General features: G+C 40.2%; 2 protein-coding genes across 5 annotated transcripts in view; one reads left to right on the top strand and one right to left on the bottom strand.

Moving 5' to 3' along the window:
* The window catches only part of NOC3L (NOC3 like DNA replication regulator), a 46,076-nt gene extending 38,989 nt beyond the window's left edge, over window positions 1–7,087 (bottom strand). The window contains exons 1-5 of one of the 2 annotated variants that reach the window (XM_077878329.1): window positions 6,884–7,087; window positions 5,933–6,140; window positions 3,632–3,764; window positions 2,297–2,454; window positions 1,425–1,478 (exon numbers count right to left, since the gene is read on the bottom strand). In XM_077878329.1, coding sequence (XP_077734455.1) covers window positions 1,425–1,478; window positions 2,297–2,454; window positions 3,632–3,764; window positions 5,933–6,140; window positions 6,884–6,892 — 562 coding nt within the window. In that variant the 5' untranslated portion in view covers window positions 6,893–7,087. The remainder of the gene's footprint in view (window positions 1–1,424; window positions 1,479–2,296; window positions 2,455–3,631; window positions 3,765–5,932; window positions 6,141–6,883) is intronic. The other variant, XM_077878328.1, reaches the window with a different exon arrangement.
* The window catches only part of TBC1D12 (TBC1 domain family member 12), a 121,874-nt gene continuing 108,189 nt past the window's right edge, over window positions 7,049–20,733 (top strand). For all 3 annotated transcript variants that reach the window (XM_077878333.1, XM_077878334.1, XM_077878331.1), the window contains exons 1-2: window positions 7,049–7,189; window positions 7,319–7,522. The gene's annotated coding sequence lies outside the window, so the exon portion shown is untranslated. The remainder of the gene's footprint in view (window positions 7,190–7,318; window positions 7,523–20,733) is intronic.

The following is a 20,733-nucleotide window of genomic DNA, read 5'->3' as shown; positions in this document are numbered from 1 at the left end:
CTGAGCACTATAAGACTGATGAATCACTGACCTCTACCTCTGAAACCAGTAATACATTTTATGTTAATTCAAATAAAATTTAAAAAATAAAATCTGTATATAAAAAAAGGAAAAAAGTATAGAATACTCTCCCTTGTTACTGTCCTTTGCACTACCAAAAGTATGTCCACTTTAAGAAAAGAAATTCAAGGGATCCCTGGGTGGCGCAGCGGTTTAGCGCCTGCCTTTGGCCCAGGGCGCGATCCTGGAGACCCAGGATCGAATCCCACATCGGGCTCCCGGTGCATGGAGCCTGCTTCTCCCTCTGCCTATGTCTCTGCCTCTCTGTCTCTCTCTCTGTGACTATCATAAATAAATAAAAAATTTAAAAAAAAAACAAAAAAAAAGAAAAGAAAAATTCAAAAGGAACTACATTTAATAAACACACAAGCATAATCTCTAATGAGTCTATGAACGATGACTGAAAACAATTGACCTGTAATCTTATTTACACTATTAATGAGGTTTGCTAAGCTATAGTAAAAAGTAACCAGCCTGTTCTATAGCAAATTTCAAACAAAAATAATTTCAAACCATAAAACATGTTTTGAGTTTAACTCTCATTGCAACTTAGTTATTAGAAACCCACATTCAATTATCTAAAACAGATATGTACAGACATCTGTAAGTATAACTGCTCTAATAAGTGAAATGATTTCATATCACAGAATCATTTTGTAATTTAAAGCTAAAAAGCTACAACATCTGGGTGGCTCAGTCAGTTAAGCATCTGTCTTTGGCTCAGGTCATAAGCCCAGGGTCCTGGGATAGAGCCCAACATCAGGATCCTTGCTTATCAAAGAGTCTGCTTCTGTTTTGCCCTCTCGCCCTCCTTGTGCCATTTCTCTCTCAAATAAATTAATAAATAAATAAAAACCTTTAAAAATAAAAAGTAAAAGTAAATAATGCTTTAAAAGTTAGCAATAGGCAGGAATTTCACTTAAAATTTTTTAAAAATTCAAAATGGAGGGACGCCTGAGTGGCTCAGCGGTTTAGTATCTGCCTTTGGCTCAGGGTGTGATCCCAGAGTCCTGGGATCAGGTCCCACATCAGGCTCCAGACTCTCTGCATAGAGCCTGTTTCTCCCTCTGTCTCTGTCTCTGTCTCTGTCTCTCTCTCTCATGAATAAACAAAATCTTCAAAAAAAATTTCAAAATGGTAATAATTTACAAGACTGTTCATGCACACCTAGACATAACTGCATAAAATTTTCCATAATAAAGAATCAAATTTCAAAGGTGAGACTTTCAACATGTGGGGAAATGTTCAAAATGACCTTGAAATGACCAGCACTCTGAAATGCACATTCCTGACTTTATCTAAAATTAAGTCACATTTACTATTCTCAATTAACAGTTTAGTAACTATAAAATACATCCCAATACCTTCCTCAAGTTCCACCTCTTCTTGATCCTCTTCATCTTGGTTATTGTCAATAACTATATGAAAAACATGTACGTTAAAAAATGTGTCAATACACATAAGTGATAAAACTACAAAGAAAAGCAGGAAAGCGATGACCGTAAAATTCTGGAAAGTAGTTACTTTTGTGAGGAGAGAGCAATTACTGATTGAGGGGCGCACAAGTTTCTGGGTGCTGGCAACATTTATTTCCTGCCCAGATAGCAGCTTTATGGGTGTGTTTCTTGATAAACCACATAAATAACTTCAAACCACAACTCTGACTTCTAGACTTCTGTGTTTTATTTTTGAAAAAACTAAACTTTTAAGGAAAAAGATACATACAAGAAAAAAAAGTGCTAAAAAAGGACAACTAACATGCTCTAATTTTAAAACAAGAGTATTTGGTGCAAAAAATTCTGAAAAGAAAATCACCTCAACATTGTAGCTTCAGTTATACTCCTGGTACCACAGACATGAGATAACCATCTGTATTTCTGGCCTAAATCCTCAAGCTTGCTCTATGACTAATTGCAGCTACCCCTTATTTTGTAGGTAAAAGGAAAAATAAAATTAAATCTTGAGTGAAAAAAAAATATGATGGTATTAGTAAAGAGCTAAAATGTTTACTAATACACTGGCTGATTAGATTTACCTGGCTTCTAGCCCGGGGGGCTCAGAGGTTTAGCACCACCTTCAGCCCAGGGCCTGATCCTGGAGACAAGGGATAGAGTCCCACGTAGGGCTCCCTGCATGGAGCCTGCTTTTCCCTCTGCCTGTGTGTCTACCTCTCTGTGTGTGTGTGTCTCATGAATAAATAAATAAAATCTTAAAAAAAAAAAAAAAAAGGATTTACCCGGCTTCTCCCTGGTCTGTGGGATTATACCACTTTTATCCTTGATGGGAAGCAAGTGAATCATTTCCTTCTCTGGTGCAGTTTGCAGAGTTCTTGGTATTTTTTCATATTTATCTATAACACGCTCATACTTTCGTTTCTTGGCGTGAACAGGTTCACTGCAGGGAAAAAAAATCAATTTTTAATGTATTTAAAAAGGAATCAAGAGACGCCTGGGTGGCTCAGTGGTTGAGTGTCTGCCTTCAGCTGAGGTAGTGATCCCAGGGTCCTGGGATCGAGTCCCACATCAAGTTCCCCTCAGGGAGCCTGCTTCTCCCTCTGCCTACATCTCTGCCTCTCTCTGTCTCTTACGAATAAATAAATAAAACCTTTGGGAGGGGAAAAAAAAAGGAATCTAAGGACACCTGGCTGGCTCAGTCAGTTAAGTGTCTGCCTTTGGCTCAGGTCATGATCCCAGGGTCCTGGGATGGAGCTCTATGTCAGGCTCCTGCTCAGTGGAGAGCCTGCCCTTCCCCCCTGCTCATGCTTGTTCTCATTGCTCTCTCTCGCTCTATCTCAAATAAAATAAAATCCTTAAAATAAATAAAAAGGAACCTAGAGATCTATCATTTTAAGAAAGTACAGAAAAGTAAACTGCTAGCCAAACTGAAACAGGTAGACAGATAGTAGTATCTAGATCAGGCACATAGCAGGGACTCAAATGGTAAATGAATAAAAGAACTGTAGTCTACCACAAAGACTATAGCCACATCTAGTTTTCCCTTCAGATGCAAAACAGAAGTGAAAGTTACAGCAGATTCTTTTTGAAGAATAGTCTTTTTGAAGACTATTCCATAGAGCCAAGGGTGACATCACCCTTCTTACTATTCCCAAGTAGATTCCTATCACCTATTTTACTTTCCCAAAAACCCTCAGACCATAGCACAGTCTTAGGAGTTAAAGAGATCTAGGTTTAAATTTCAGATCCACTACCTGTGATTGTACGAAGCATCAGTTTCCTCTGTAAATGGAATAATACCTCCCCAACAGGGTAACAACGGCTGAGGTTATGGCCATTAAGAACTCAGGACCGTTCCGCCAACTCCCCAAACAGAGAACTGCATTCTTCCCTAGCACACTCTACTTCACTCTTCAGACTCGAAAAAAATAAAGATGTACACTAAATAAAATCAGTTTTATTCATGAACTTCCTTTATTTAGGAAATAAACTGAGTCACAGGGTTTACTCTCCTATAGTCAAGCTGAACATCTTGCACTCATCACCTAACTAAAATTCAGATTCAAGTTTTTAACACTGAAAGGACATGAATGATTATAATCTAAATGAAGCATTACCTAGAAGAAAGATCTCTCGTTAGAAAAGAGGCTCTTTGTCCTAACTCTCTCATTAACTGCAAGTCATCTTCATCCATCATATCCAAAGGAAGCGCTTCCTCTTCTTCCTCCTCTTCCCTCTCAATTCTTTTACCTGTTCCAACAACAACAAAATCAGAAACATGTATTAGAGGTATAGAACTCTGTGTTTTTGTGTGAAGAAGAGGAAACGTTTATGGTTTTCTAGTACGTTAGCCCAATGTTTCTAAATGGAAGCACTAATGACACATTGGCCAGACAGTTCTTTGTTCCACTGCGGTATCCTGAGCTAGGCAGAAATGCTATCATCTCCAAATCCTGACATCTAAATGCCAGGGAGCTTCCCAAGTCACTGCTACAACCAAAAAAATAAAACGCCTCCACGCAATCTGCAAGATCTTCCAGAGCATGTGAGAGAACCAATGATTTAGTCGCTTCACTTCTAGATCCCTAATGACTCCTCCCACTTCCATTCCACTTCAGCCACCCCCTCCATGGGCCACATCCCAAACCCTGGCCTTCACCCCCCCGCCCCGTTCACCCCCATTCCCGTTTGTCCTTCCAGCTCTCATTCAGTTGCTTCCACTGCACTTCTGTAACCATATATATAGACCTTCAATCCTCTAACCACTCCACTTCTTTCATTGTGTTTCTATCCTCACTTTGGTGCTTCTACTGCATAGTTATCATTTCAACCGCCCTCGTGCCATTATTCTCAATTCTCAAAAATAAATATATTTTTCCCCATTTATTCAAATGGCATAAGCATCTCATACATGGTGATAGCCTATAATTTCAAGTGAGTGAAAGCATCAATACACGCTTTCACCTTTTTTGTTTAAAATTAACGATTTTGTAGACTATTTCATGTTGGAACATAAAAAAGTTTCCTTCTTTCTTTAAACACCCTTTTCCTGATTTCTAAGATACAGTTCTGATTTTCTTCCTAATTCTCTGGCTCCTCCTCAAACCCCATTTACAGGTTTTATGCATCCACCCATTCCTTAAATTCTTTCTTGGCTCTCCTGTTCTCACACTATGCATTCTTCACATTGATTTTACCCAAGTCTAAGGCTTCAATTACCATCTATATGTAGATAATTCCCAAAACTATTCTCTCTAACCCAGATATTTCAGGGCAACCCTGGTGGCTCAGCGGTTTAGCGCCGCTTTCAGTCCAGGGGCTGATCCTGGAGACCTGGGATCAAGTCCCACATCGGGCTCCCTGCATGGAGCCTGCTTCTCCCTTTGCCTGTGTCTCTGCCTCTCTCTCTGTGTGTGTCTCTTATAAGTAAATAAATAAAATCTTTAAAAAAGAAAAAAAGATATTTCATTTGAACGTTATAATTTTACACCAAACTGCCTAACAGACTTCATTTATATGCTCAACATGTAAAAATGAATATTTTGCTTCTTATATATAATTAGTAACATATCACATTTTTCAAATTCTACTAAAATTTAAAAGAGATCTTAAAAAGCATCTAACTCAACCAACACTTTTTTTTTTTTTTCTAAACAGATGAAGTACCTGGAGAGTAAGTGACCAGCCAAGGCCACTTTGCTAATAACAAAAGAGAAAAACCCAAGTTACCTGACTTTCAGTCCAACGACCTTTTATACATCATAATAAAATGTAGCCAAGGGATCAAACTAAATAGATCAGGTTTAAAAGAATGAGATATACATGGAAAGACTGAACGGTCAGGTACAATCAAATATGAATACCCTGAAAGTACTAGTAACATTGTAGAAGAACTGGCCTGACTCAGAATGGTCTATTTCCTTACCCGTTTTGAGTACTTGGGAGTTCTTGGATAGTTTTACAAAAGAATAACCCTGACAGTTGTTTCACTCTACGTTTCCACATGAAAAGAAAGCCAGAAGTTTAGAAAACTAAGTGAACTTTGGCAACGCTGTGAAGAATGCCCCAGACAAAAGCGATGTTCTTACCTTAGCCAATTGCCAATGAATGGCAAAGTGGCAGCGCTGGCATGCTCCCCATCATTTATTTACACGGCAACTCTAAGTTTGTTTTCCCAAGTATTCTATCTTCAGATCTGCTTTCTAGACAAACTAAGAGCAGAGGCTAGCTCTTTATCACAATTAATACTATAATACTGTAATGTTTTCTCATATGGATTGTGATAAAGCAGATAGGACTACTATCCTTACCTACTCTTGGGAAAATCTAAAAAGAGGAACTACTAGAAAGCAGTTATTTCATGAGCATTTTAGAACAAATCAATAGAAACTGTAAGACATGAACACTTTCACAGTTACCTGGTCTTTTCTCCTTTGGGTCCTCCAGTGGGATCGGTTTCTTAGACACAGCATCCTTTACAGCTTGCCTTAGTTTCCTCTGTTCTTTTCGGTACTTCTTGAGAGTGCTTTGTTGTTTAAATTGCTTATTTTTTAGCTTGTTTTCAAGTTTGACTTTACTAGTTTTTAGTAACTTCCGAAAGCTTGGGATCTGTTTTTTATTTCTTCTCTAGAAAACAAGAGGAGCACTGCATACCCAGAAATTTAAACTGCATACTCAGAGCAAAACGTTGTCTTTAGAATAAGTGACATTCATGTATCGCCCTACTCTTTGCAAAGTTCTCCAACATACTTGATTTCCAACAGCCCCGTTAAGCAGTGATTGCTGTTACCTCAAAATTACTGAGGAGAAAGCTAAGGCTGATTTTATATGACTTGTCAAGGACTCCTAAACTGAGGGGGGCAAAACAGAATTCGTATCTTTGGACTTCAATGCTTGCTGGTAACCCCTCATTCAGAAATCCAAATTCCAGCTCTTTTTTTCTGTGAGTACAGGGGCAAATCACTAACCTTCCTATCTCTTTACTCATTAGGGGGAAAAACAGACTTATCTGGAGTCCCTTGACTCACATTATAAACTCGTTGAGAGCAGTACCCAGTTACCCACTTGAAAAATAAAGGTTCGAAAGACAGTCTCGAAGAACCCTTTAACGTCTCCCACCCTACAGACACGAGACTCCGTGCTCGCCTCACTGCGGCCCCCTGAAGCCAAGTGTGCGCAAGGTGTGCGGTCCAAGAGGCTCCAGATCTAAGTGCCAGGAGGCTGGCAGCGCACACAACCGCGAGGCGGCCCCGACTCCAAGCCACCGCCTCCTATACAAGCGCAAAAACTCCCCGAAAAGCCACACCGGGCAGCGACTGTCAGCCAAAGGGGTCCTAAGCCGCAGAGACCAGGCTCCTCAAGACACCTACCGCCTTCATCCTTAAATACGAAGGGAGTCCCGACGCTACGGCAAGACCAGGAATAGAGGTAACGCAGGAATCCGGAGGGGGCAACACACGCGCCCAAGGTACCACACCGCGCAAGGCGGAAGCCCCCGCTGGCTCCTCCCCATCCTCCGCCGCCGGAAGTGGGGGCGGGACTTCCGCACAAGGGCTTGGCCGCGGCGCGCCCTCTTGCGGCGCGGGGCAGATGGCTTCCCTGGCGCTCGAGAGCGCGCGTGGAGACGCGTCGGCGCTGGACGAATGCGGGCGGGCCCGGGCGGGGAGCTTCGCAAGGTCTGTGATTCTTGCCCTGTCGCCCAATTTCCTTTAAAAGTCTTGGAGACGTCGGGCTCCGCCTTTCAAAACGAAAGGGCTTGATTTTTATCAGTCACCTTACTGCCCGTTGTGCCTTTCTTCACGCAGCTGACCTCGTCTTCCTGTCAGAGATACTGACTGGCCGCTGGTGTTCCTCCGTCGAGGCTTGGGAGGCGAGGCAGACAAAGGCTTCTTCCTTTCGTGGAATGCCGGCCGCGGCCTCCCCCACCCCCCGGGCTCCCTGGGAACGTTGTTGTGGAATGGCGAATGACTTCTCGTGACCTTCCGGAACTCAAAAGCCTCGAATTCTTGGTATTTTATTTTGAAACATTTCTTGCCTTCGTTTTAACCGTTGTCTGATAAAAAGAAGTATGTCGGTGAAACCCTGCGTTTCCATATTTTACAACGATGACCTGTGTAAATTTTACTGTCTGCTTAATCCGCCAAAGTCATTCATTTCAATAGGATTTATGTAATTTGCAAGAAAGTGTTTTTCAAAATGTTTGTCCCCCAAAGGCCTTTTTTTTTCCCTGAATAAATTTAAGAATGCCATTTCAGTTTATTTTAAAGAAATAAAGTCAGTGATTTTTGAGCCTATGTCTCAACTGGAGTCCTGACCCCTCCAGTCCTAAGCCAGGTGGGAAGAGCCAGGAGGGGCTCAGAAGTCTGAGCTCCCTGGTGGGTGTTAGCGTTAAAGAGACTGAGAAGAGGGATCCCTGGGTGGCGCAGCGGTTTGGTGCCTGCCTTTGGCCCAGGGCGCGATCCTGGAGACCCGGGATCGAATCCCACGTCAGGCTCCCGGTGCATGGAACCTGCTTCTCCCTCTGCCTGTGTCTCTGCCTCTCTCTCTCTCTGTAACTATCATAAATAAATAAAAATTAAAAAAAAAAAAAAAAAAAAAGACTGAGAAGAAACCTCCCAATTTCTGTGTTCTAATTCAGAGACCAAGAATCCCATTCTATCTGGATGGAATTCTTTCCCTCCCAAGTTCAGTGGTTTTTCCCTGTTGTGCTCTCTCTCCTTCCACACACAACCCTCAGAAACAGCAGAGCCTGTCCCCTGGAGTATTACTTCATCAAAAAAAATTGAAAACATCAGCCTGTGCTCTTCCCAAGTGCCCAAATCCCTTCCCAAACATAGTAATTTATCTCTCATCACTCCCATCCTTCCAGCTTTACCTCCAGTCTCCAAGGGTGAGGCATCCCCATTTCTATTCAAAACCAATTTTCTCCCAACTTCATCAGACTGCTGCGTTACTAATTATCCCCTTCCTGTTTTCCCTCTCCAATGGATTCTTCCTTTCAACCTATTAGTATATTCAAATTGATTCCATAATTGTTTTCTTTTTTTTTTATGTAATTTATTTATCCCAGAGAGAGAGAGAGGCAGAGACAAGACAGAGGGAGAAGCAGGCTACATGCAGGGAGCCCGACGCAGGACTCCATCCTGGGTCTCCAGGATCACGCCCTGGGCTGAAGGTGGTGCTAAACCACTGAGCCACCCGGGCTGCTCCTATCTTCTTTTTTTTTAATTTGAGAGAGAGACTGAGCAGAGGGGAAGGGCAGAAGGAGAGGGAGGGGCAGACTCCCACTGAGCAGGGAGTCTGACTTGTGGCTCCTTCCCAGGACCCTGAGGTCATGACCTGAGGCAAAGGCAGACACTTCACCGACTGAACCACCCAGGTGCCCCTGACTAATTCCTTTTAATTGCTGTTTCATTTTCCAAAAAGCTGGTATTTTGGTGTCTCTACTTCCTCTTTTCTATTATGACAACCCAAGTTTGTGCTAGCTTCTTGAGGAATTAAATCATTTGCTTGGCCCGTTTTAAGTTAATGATCAACTTGAATCCTTAGATCATTTTTAAGCACTTGTTGCCAAGCTGACTCCCTCCCATCTTGAATTTGAGCAATCTATCATTTGAACACAAACTTAAAAATGGAAGTTAATGTGATTCCTACTAGCTTAATCTTAATGGTTTTTCAATTCTTTGGTCTCCAGCTTTGTATCATTTCCCATTAACTCAACCCACAGCTAAAGTCAGTTTGGGTTCTAGGGCCTCTTGGATCCCCCAGAGTTTTCCTGAATGCTTGCTTGGGCTAAGAGAGATCACTGGGCTACCTCAAACTAGCTTCACAGGGATTGTACTCAGAGATTCCTATGAGCCCTTTTGAGCAGTCTGTTAAGAGCCCATCTGGACCTGCCTATAACATTCCATTGTCCTTTTCATTAGAGTCACCAAGAACCTCCAAACTGTTTTTCTTTTTTAAGTGTGCACTAAGCTATATCATTTCTTTTTAACCTCACTAGATCTCTCCACTTCATTTGATGCTACACATTTCTCCTTTTTTATATTACGCTTTCAATGTTCTTGGCCCTCCTAACAACCTCTTCCCTGAGTTCTTGTCCCAACTCCATTCCTTCTTCTTCATGCCTCTTCAATGTAGGTGATTTTCAAGGTTCTGGTCTTGACCCACTTTTCTACTTCTCATTCTACTTGCTCTTCCAGTGTGAGCTCATCCATCTACATATTGCAAAAAGATTTCCAAATCGTTTGTCCAGTCCATGCCTCTCCTTCCAGGTTTCTTTGTTATAGCTACCTCCTTCTGGACATCTTCACATAGTAACCATGGAACTTCAAATAACCGTGTTCAGAACCAAACTATTTTCTTCACTTGTACCTCTCCCAATATGCCCTATTTCATTCTTTTACCCACAGCTAGAATCCTGGTATTTCCAGAAATGTTGGAACACAAACCAGGACTTTCTTGGCCATGGTCTATAAATAAACTGATTTGAAAAATGTCACTAAGTATGCATGGAACAATAAGGCTTCTGGTGTTCCTGTCCCACAAGATAATTCGTAGAAGTTGTAACAAGGAACCTTGAAGAAACTAAAAACACATAATAGGCTCAAAGGAGGTATGTTATTATTTCCTAATGAGAAATTACTAAATGGTGCCAGATTATAAATATAAATCTCCAAAATTCAGACATCAAGAACTTGAAAATGTGTATATGCCATTGGCCTCTTCCTTAGCTATGTAAAAATATACTTGAGAAAAAATGTATGTATAGTTGAGAAAGATAATTATGTATGACCAAATAGAGATTAATTGAAGAGATTGTATAGGTGCTAAAAAATAAAGAAAAGCTTGGGAAGAAATGACAGAGCAATGTATACTTAAATGGACCCTTACAGAAAGGACAAGTTCTATAAGTTCACATAGATGGGATAATATTTTCTGAGCAAGATTACACAGGTAGTGCAAATAATTTATATTGTGGACCATCAGGAAATTAGGTTAAAATAGCTAATAACCATCATTACAACTGATGATTAGTTGTGGAATTAAAATTATAAATAAGGGACGCCTGGGTGGCTCAGCAGTTGAGTGTCTGCCTTGGGTTCAGAGCATGATCCTGGAGTTCCAGGATCAAGTCCCACATCATGCTCCTTGCATGGAGCCTGCTTCTCCCTCTGCCTATGTCTCTGCCTCTCTCTGTGTGTCTCATGAATAAATAAACAAAAAATCTTAAAAACAAAATTTGTAAACAAAAGATTAATGCCAAAAAATAATAACACACCAACATCCTCTCAGCAGTTATTACACACACAGAAAAAAGTCCTCCACAAGTGATTGCAACTTTATACTTGAAGACTTTCACAAACCCTGCAAAGCAGGGCTGAAGTGCCAAGGAATTTTTACCCCTGAGAGCAGCCTCCAACCAGTGATAAATTGAAGTTGAAGGATAAATATACCAATTTGGTACGCTAGAAAATGTACTCCAAAGATCTCGGGCCCTAATCCCTGAAACCTGTGAATATTACCTTATATTGGTCAAAGGTGTGATTAAGGATCTTGAAATGGAGAGATTATCCTGGACTATCAAGGTGGGCCCTGAAGGGAATCACATGTCTGTATGAGCTAAGAGGAAGGAGATTTCATACAGAAGAGGAAGAAACAGTGTGACTACAGAGCAGAGATTGTAGTGATGTAGCCACAAGTCAAGAAATGTCCCAGCACCAGAAAGGGGAAGGGGCAAGGGACATATTTCTCCTCTTAGATCTTCCAGAGGGAGTGTAACCCTCTTGACAACTTGACTTCAGTGATCATGATTTCTGATTTCTGATCCCTCAACTTGTGAGAGAATGAATTTCTATGGGCATCTGACTGGCTCAGTCGGTAGAACATGCAACTCTTGATCTCAGAATTAGAGGTTCCAGCCCCACATTGGGTATAGAGATTCCTTAAGAAAAAGTTTGAAATCTTTTTTTTAAAGTAAATTTCTGTTGTTTTCAACCACCAAATCTGTAGCAATTTGTCGCAATAGCCATCAAAAACTAATACACCAATATTTATACTAATCAGTATGCCAATGTTCTCGTTCCTAAGAGGTAGGATGACTCTGAGGCATCCTCTGCATTGTCTCCCAGAGAGCCACGAAAGGCATGTGCACCACCTACAAAGCTAACCTACTCATCAGCCCACTCTCTTACTGTCCTCTTCCCAGTCTCACTTCCCCACCCCTTCTATCAATGGTTTCTGGACTCTTCTTGAAAATAAACCATTTGCGGGACACCTGAGTGACTCAGTGGTTGAGCATCTGCCTTCAGCTCAGGGCGTGATCCTGGAGTCCGGGATGGAATCCCACATCAGGCTCCTTGCATGGAGCTTGTTTCTCCCTCTGCCTGTGTCTCTGCCTCTCTGTGTGTCTCTCATGAATAAATAAATAAAATCTTAAAAAAAAAAAAAGAAAGAAACCATTTGCCCTCAAATCCTTGTGTATTAATTTCTTCCTGGGGCTGCCATAACAAAGTACCACAAGTAGCATGACAACAAGTTTATTCTCTCACAGTTCTGGAGGCTGAAAGTTAAAAATAAAGGTGTTGACACAGTTGACTCCTTTTTAGGACTCTGAAGGAGAATCTCTTCCATACTTCCCTCCTAGTTTCTGGTGACAGCTGAAAGTCCTAGGAATGCTTCAGCTTGTGAGTGCAAGATTCTCATCTCTGCTTCCATTCATACATAGCATTCTCCCTTGTGTCTGTCTTCACGTGGCTGTCTTCCCCTCATATTGAATTATGGGATCAGGCTAATGACCTCATCTCAACTTGATTACATCTGCAAAGCTCCTATTTCCAAATAAGGTCACATCCATAGGTACTGTGGGTCAAGATTTTATAATCTTTTGGGGGGCACATAATTCATACAACGTTGACTCAGGATCCAATTCAGGGACTCCAACCTAATACAGCTATCACTTACTAAGCATTTTTTATGTTTCCCTAAGTATAAACTATTTCATTTTATCCTCAATAATCTTATGAGATAAATATTAGCTCCATATTAAAGTTATTGACTTGAGGATTAGATATACTCTAACAAAGTCTGCATTTCACTAGGTGGGACATGTAATAAAATGCTAGTTCCACTAGCTGGAGTTTTTTTTCACCAAAAGGGATCAAATGCCTTAAACTCTTTCCTAATCTGCTACATTATAGAAAAGGAAAAAATTAAAGAGGATCTTCCTAGGGTTTTAATATGTATTCTTTTCTACTTAAGATTTTTGTTAATAAATTGAATTTCTATGACATGACATTTCCTCTTTCTTGTATTAGTTGTTCAGACCCATTATTTATTCATTGCTCTCCAAAATCTCTAGGGAAGGGGAAGTGGATTCCATGCACAATGTCATGTACAGTTTCTAATAGTCCCTTGGCAGCAACAGTTCCTCTCCCCTCCCTGTACCAGACTCTGCTAGGAGCTCTCTATGAAAGAATGTTCTGTAAAACAAGGACACATTGTCTCTAGACCTCTATTCTAAAGCTTCTGGGAAGTATAGCTGAGCAGGGATGAGACTATAGATTGAAATTAACATCTAAACTAACATGTAGATCATTTCACACCCCCCACAACGGTGCCCTGCTTATCCTAATATTCTCTATTCCACCTATTACCAGAGTTCAAGTCCTCCCTCTGGTTACTACTTTGGAAATATAACATGGGCTTACCACATACACACAGAAGACCTACTTAGATGGCATTTATGTTTCGGATTGCTTTCCTTCATTTTCCAAGTTACTGCTGCTGATTATAATTAAAACCCCCTTGGGTGAATAAATGGATACATAAGTGAAATAAGTGGCTATCTATGAATAGAATGATAAGAGGTCTGGATGATCTAAAATATCTCCTCCTACAGCTGTCACTCTAGAAAGAAGATAAGATCTTCCCCTACAGAATCTCTCTCTTGGGCCCATTAGTCCAAAGGGACTTTTTAATATGCTATTTACGACCTTTTAACATCCAGAAAAAAGGAAATTGGTGGCTTCTGGAGGTAGCAAAAATGGGACGTGAAGGTGTGGAAGGATGTAAGTGGACAGGCTCCAAAATAGCTAGTTTTTAAACATGATCTATAACGTAAGGAGGTATGTGTATATCATAATAGAATTACAGCTTTAGTGGGAATATGAGTTATCTATTTCTGCTTAATAAATTGCCCTAAAACTTAGCAACTCAAAACAATAAACATTTATTATTTCACACAGTTTCTGTAGGCTTGCAATTTTGAAGTAGCTCAGCAGAATGGTTCTGGTTCTGGAAGTTGCAGTCTAGGCATTGGTTAAGGCTGCACTCATCTGAAGACTTCACTGAGGCTTCAGGATTAACTTCTAAGATGGCTCACTCATACGTCTCTTGACAAAAAGCCTCAGTTCCCTTACTGCCTGTTGGCAGGAAGCTTCAGTTACTTACCATGTACCCATCTCCTTAGGACTGCTTGAGTATCTTCATGACATAGCAACTGGCTTCCCCGAAAGCAAGTTATCCAAGAGAGAGCAAGGGGAAAGTTCTAATGCCTTTTAAGATCTAGTCATATGGGGCAGCCCGGGTGGCTCAGCAGTTTAGCGCTGCCTTCGGCCCGGGGTGTGATCCTGGAGCCCCGGGATCGAGTCCCACATCGGGCTCCCTGCATGGAGCCTAATTCTCCCTCTGCCTGTGTCTCTGCCTCTCTCTCTCTCTCTCTGTGTGTGTGTGTGTGTCTCTCATGGATAAATAAATAAAAATCTTAAAAAAAAATCTATTCATATGGCAATGTTCAAATCTGGTTATATTTAAGTCACCTAGGAGCTTTCAGAAACTAACAGTACCCCATCCCACACATTTGAAATCAAATCTCTGAAGGTGATGCCTAAGCTTTGGTGCTTTTTTACTCGTTTTAAGCTACTCAGATGACTCTAATACAGCCATGTTTGAGAATCCTATGTGGGGCACTTACTCTCAAATATAGCTGCATCTTGGAATCACTTGGGGGCGGGAATGGAAAACACTGGTTCTTTGGTCCTGTTATGGATTGAATTGTACCACCACTACGACCCCCAATTCATGTATTGAAATCCCACCCCAGTACCTCAGAATGTTATTAAACTCAGAGATAGGATCTCTAAAGAGGTCAAATGAGGTCATTAAGGTAGGCCCTAATCCTTATACAAATAGGGGTCCTTATTAGAAGAGATTAGAATACAGGTTCAGAGGTAAGACCATGTAAAGGAACCACTAGGAAAAAAAAAACACCATTTACTAGCCAAGAGGCTTTGGAAGAAACTAACCCTGCAGACACCTTGATCTCTGACTTCTAGCCTCCAGAATCATGAGAAAGTAAATTGTAGGTAATAAATAATCATGAGCTCCTCGGACTCTGATACTTTTTTTATGGCAGCCCTAGTGAACGAATACAGGACCAGTCCTCAGAATTCTGATTTGATAGGAATGGATATAGCTGGGGATCAGAGCATTTTTAATGCTGTTTCAGTGATTTTAATGTGCATCAAGGTTAAGAGCCCCTGCTTTAAGTATCCCGAAATCTGACTTCATCTGTTTAAACAAACAAATAAAAAGATATAGTATTGGAAATCATCACCTCCATTATTCAACTTGTTAAAAGTGAGTCACTTAATTCAGACCACACTTGATAGGGAAATGAGAGTTCACTTTTTTTTTTTTTTTTTTGAGAGTTCACTTTTAAAAGGGAGAAGTATCAAAAACATTTATGGACACATTTAAAAATAATCAGTGTTGCTGGAGTGCCTGGGTGGCTCAGTTGGTTAAATGGCTGGCTCCTGATTTGGCTCAGGTCATGATCTCAGGGTCCTGGGATGGAGCCCCAGGTCTGGCTTTGTGCTCATTGAGGGATCAGTAGGGAGTCTCTCCCTTTGCTCCCCACCTCCCCTGCCCCGCTCCTGCTCTTGCTTTCTCTCACTAAAATAAACACATCTTTAAAAGAAATCAGTGTTGGGTTCAATGAACATTTATTAAGCATCTTTATTGGAACCTAGATGGACACTGGAATTCAAACACGAAGTATTTTTCTGTCACTCAGGACTAAAGAAATTGGAAGTTTTGTGTAGGTAGATAAGAGGCAACTTTAGAACACAAGATGTTACAGGACTGTGATAGTTTAAAGCCGAATGTTCATGAGGTGAGATGTAAATCATGGACAGTATGAGGGACTGATTTTCTCCTGAGCAGAGGAGAGAGGTTATTTTATAACCATGTGACTTCCCATTCTTGAAACTTTTGTAGGATCTGAACTGAGAAGGACATACAGAGATGGTGACTCATTCCATCTTGCAACCCTTGACACCTGGATCATTATTTTTTATCTACAAATAATATTTACTGGTTTGTTGAATTAAATTTAACTGATGAATACAGATGAATCCTAAATATAGACTCACGTACTTCATTTGATTGTTGTAAATTTAGATTACTATGGTTTAGAATAGTGTTTTCTGTCACATATATATATTTTTTAACATGGTCAGCTCTTTTCTTTAGAATTTAGAGCAGTCACAGACAGAGGCATAAACCCTTTGAGGCCCATGGCCCACATTCTGTCAGTGGCATTGCTGTTTGGTTAAAATAGTGTGCGTCTGTGGGTCTGTGTGTGTGATATTTTTTTTAAAGATTTATTTATTTATGATAGACAAAGAGAGAGAGAGAGAGAGGCAGAGACAGGCTCCATGCCGGGAGTCCGATGTGGGACTTGATCCTGGGACTCCAGGATCGCGCCCTGGGCCAAGGGCAGGCGCTAAACCGCTGAGCCACCCAGGGATCCCCTGTGTGTGTGATATTTTTAATCGATTTTCTAATGCCTTTAGGTGGGGCACACACTCAGTACGCATTCTCTTGTTCTCCACTACTTCCTGTTGTCTAATATCCATCAGCCATATTGGTTCTTAAAGGCTTCAATGTGAGACCCATGGATCTAGATTTAAAACTTCAGGATTCTAGTGCATAATATTATTTTGGCTTATTCTTTTTTTTTTTTAAGATTTTATTCACTTATTTTAGAGAGTGAGAAAGAGAGTGAGTAGGGAGATAGAGTTTTCTGCTTGATTTCTTTCTCCTTATTTCCTCCTTCCTCCTTTTTTTTCCCCCTTGAATGGGAAGGATCATGAACAACTTCCTCAGTTCTTAACACAGTATCATCATTTATCCAGCCAAAGACTCTCAGTTGCATTTTTTATTTAGCACTATATTCAGTTTTATTTCTTTTCAACAATTCCTTTCTCTTCTCTTCCATAGGCAACTATTTTAATGCATTTAATGTAGATTCTAAAAATGCATTTCTATTCTTGTAAAAAGAGACATTTCTGTTTTGTGTATAGGTATTTTTAATTTATGTAAATTACATTATGTTCTTTTCCACTTGACACTATTTTTTTTGGTTTTACGTTATTTATTTGAGAGAGAGAGAGCATGTGTGAGCAAGAGAAGAGAGGGGGAAGCAGACTCCTCCTGAGCAGGGAGCCTGATGTGAGGCTCAATCTAGGGATTCCAGGATCATGACCTGAGCCAAAGGCAGACGCTTAACTTACTGAGCCACTCAAGATACCCCCACTATTTTTTTAATATTCATCCAGGTTTCTCTGTGTATCTAATTTGTCGTTACAAATTGTTGCATCATTCTCTATCATGGTTCATTTACCACTTATTATATATTTACTACAGCTGCACTGTCTTCAATTCCTTTCCACCTCAAACAACAATAACAATACACACACTCTTTAATGAGGGTCCTCTTCTCTTTTTTGTTTAGATTTTATTTATTTATTGGAGACGGGGGCGGGGGCAGAGCTCCCTGGCAGGGAGCCCAACGTGGGACTTGATCCTGGGTCTCCAGGATCACGTCCTGGGCTGAAGGCAGCGCTAAACCGCTAAGCCACCGGGGCTGCCCTAATGAGCATCCTCTAACATCCTCTTAGAGATCTGTGAGAAAATTCATCTGAAGAGTATAACCAGGAATGGAATTGCTGGGTCATAGATTACATATTCACTTGATTTAACTAAGTCATGCCTGCTGGGTCTCCAGAATAGCTGTATTTACCAGAGATTTTCTGTTCTATGTTTACTTCATCCCTACTGCTAACAGAGCATTCTGGATTCTTCAGTTCTTTTTCTCTTTTACACCTTTTATCCTTCATATACCCATAGTGAGCGCAAACCACCAGAGTTCTATTCTTCCCCAGGAGTCTAGACCCAAAGCTAGTTTACCACATTCCCTTCAGGAATTCACAAGACACTTATACACTAAAGATGATCATCGTCTTCTAAAGGAGATTTCTGTTTTCTTTCTCTAAATATTTAAAGTACTGTAAGATTATCTTTCAGCTCATAATTTATATGCTCCTCCATGGTCCCCTTTCAATTCACAAATATTTCTTAGGATTTCTAGTCACTAAGTGGACTGAAAACAAGTTGGACCAAAGAACTTTTTGACTTAGTCTCAAAAACAAAAACAAAACAAAACACGTAAGTGGCTAATATGGGAGAGAGGTGGGGTGTGGGACAGGTTCACCTTAATTACTAGTCAAAGTAATTTGAAATACTTAAGAATAGTTTAAAAATACCTAAAATTTGGGACACCTGGGTAGCTCAGTGCTTGAGCGTCTACCTTCGACTCAGGGCTTGATCCCAGGTCTGGGGATTGAGTCCAGCATGCAGCTCCCTGTGAGGAGCCTGCTTCTTCCTCTATGTCTCTGCCTCTCTCTGTGTCTCACATGAATAAATAAATAAAATCATTTAAAAAAAAAAAAACCTAAAATGTTTTCTATATTCTTTTCTATTATAAAATGCCTTCCTATTATACTTTTATAATAAAAATAAGACTTTACTGAAATAAAAAGGGAAATATTTAATCTACTCCAGGTCTGGCCCCAAACATTTCTGAAAATACTAACACTTAACAGATTTAGTCCCCCTTATGCTAAATTTATGCAAAACTCACTTCATTATAACAGTAACAGCTATTTGCAGAAACTGTCACTATTTTTGCAAATCTGTCAATAGATTGTTTTTGTTTTTTTAGTTTTTGTTTTTGATATTTTATTTCTTTAAGAGAGAGAGAGAAGGGGCAGAGGGAATCTCGAGCAGAATTTTAAGCATACTCTCTGCTGATACAGGGTTTGATCTCCCAACGCCAAGACCACAACCCCAGCAGATATCATGAGTCCCACACCTAACTGACTAAGCCACCCCGCTGCCCTTTAATAGATGCTTATAGATGCTTTTTCTTCCAAATGTAACTGAATGCCCTCCTGCAGCATAAAAAACATTTGCAACTCTTGTCACAACTCATAATTATGACATGTATATGGGAAAAATGTCAAGATTTCAATTTTTTTTTAAGATTTTATTTATTCATGAGAGACACAGAGAAAGAGAGAGAGAGAGAGAGAGAGAGGCAGAGACACAGGTAGAGGGAGAAGCAGGCTCCATGCAGGAGCCTGACATGGGACTCAGTCCTAGGTCTCCAGGATCAGGCCATGGGCTGAAGGCAGCACTAAACCGCTGAGCCACTTGGGCTGCCCAAGATTTCAAATTCTTGTGGAGGATTACCATTTAATCAATTTTTAAAATTTCATCAAAAGGAAGAATGTAAAAAATTTTAAAACCTCCATTAGTCTTCTTTCATGTCTGTCCTTTGTGGCCTTTATAAAACTAGACATGCAGTTTTATACATCATTGTCATTATGATATATAACTGTATCTCTACCTTTTACTTAATATTACTTTGTAAAATTTCTCCCTATTTCTGCATTTTTATCATTTTAATCATCTTCCTCTTTCACTGGTATATTAGATTTTCCTATACTTCCTATATTATTGACAATTTCAGTAGGTTTAAATTTTTAACTATTAAATATCTTGCTATTAGCATTTTTGTATAGCTTTTATGTTATTCTTTTGAAAGATTTCCTATGACAGATTCCTAGGAGTAGAATTACAGTGCCTCTTAATATGTGGCATCAGTTTGCTTCTCTAAAGGATCAGTATGCATTTCTAAAGCACTTCATCTGTCTCTTGGTTTGTGGCTGTCCCTCTGTGGCTTACCAAACAGCATCTGCTTTGTGATTTTACTATCATTTATTTTCAACACATATCTCACCCTGCTGAGTTAATCTGTAATGCACATCCTTTCGATACTTGTTATCTAACTGTAATCCAGAATCTCAGACTTAGTCACCCCCTCTTACCAGCTGAGGCTTTACCAAGCGTGTATGGCACTAAACCATTTGTGAGCATTGAAGATGATTTCAGTAGCAATCCAAGTCACATGGTCCCACAGAAGGTTGCCCATTCCCATTGCTTTACAGAAATTTCTTCTGGATTTTGATATCAAATTTATTCTAGGTCTTGTCAGCCAATTTCCAGATGGACATATTGACCACATTTTTGTTTAATCAGTTCATCATCAAACTTCATAAGCTCATCAGTATATAGTGAGGACAAGCTATGGTTATTTTAGGTTTCACTAGTGTCTACTCATACAACAGAAGTCATCTTTAGGTTAAACATTTATCCATGGGAGATGAAATTGTGTGTTCAGGAGTGTAAATGGGAATCTGTTTCAGGCAGTTCTTAACAAAGGCTTTGAGGATTATAGATAAATTTAGTCTATTGAGTTGGGAATTCCTGGGATCTAAATATGTTTTTTTAAATATTTTTCTTATTTATTTGAGAGAGAGAGAATGAAGTGGGAGAGAGACAGAGGGAGAGGGAACAAACAGACTCCTCGCTGAGCAGAGAGCCTGAAATGGGGCCAGACCCCAGGACCCTGAGATTATGACCTGAGTTGAAGTCAGACGCTTAACTGACTGAGCCACCCAGGTGCCCCTAGATATGTATTTTGATAGCAGTTTTATTCATCCATTTATTTCTATATTCCTTTAATAAATGTTTATTGAATAGCTACTGTGTCCTTGGCACTATACTAGTTATTATTGCTAAGAAAGTGAACAAAACAGACACAATCTCCTTCCTCTAGAGCTTGCAGTGTACAGTGTGTGTGTGTGAGTCTGTGTATGTGTATATACAAATGATAGTCCAAAATGCCATAAGATTGGAGCTGTGATAGTGGCTACAAAGAAAAAGGGTGCTTTGAAAGCATGTAACTGGAGTCTAATCAATTAGAGGGGAGGTCAGAGAAGTCTTCTCTGGGGAGGTAACATTAACACTGAGT

This window comes from Canis aureus, chromosome 29 (genome assembly GCF_053574225.1).
Source record: "Canis aureus isolate CA01 chromosome 29, VMU_Caureus_v.1.0, whole genome shotgun sequence".
NCBI classification, from domain to species: Eukaryota; Metazoa; Chordata; class Mammalia; order Carnivora; family Canidae; genus Canis; species Canis aureus.
The sequence above is the reverse complement of the archived record's forward strand: the minus strand, read 5'-3'. Positions and strand labels throughout refer to the sequence as shown.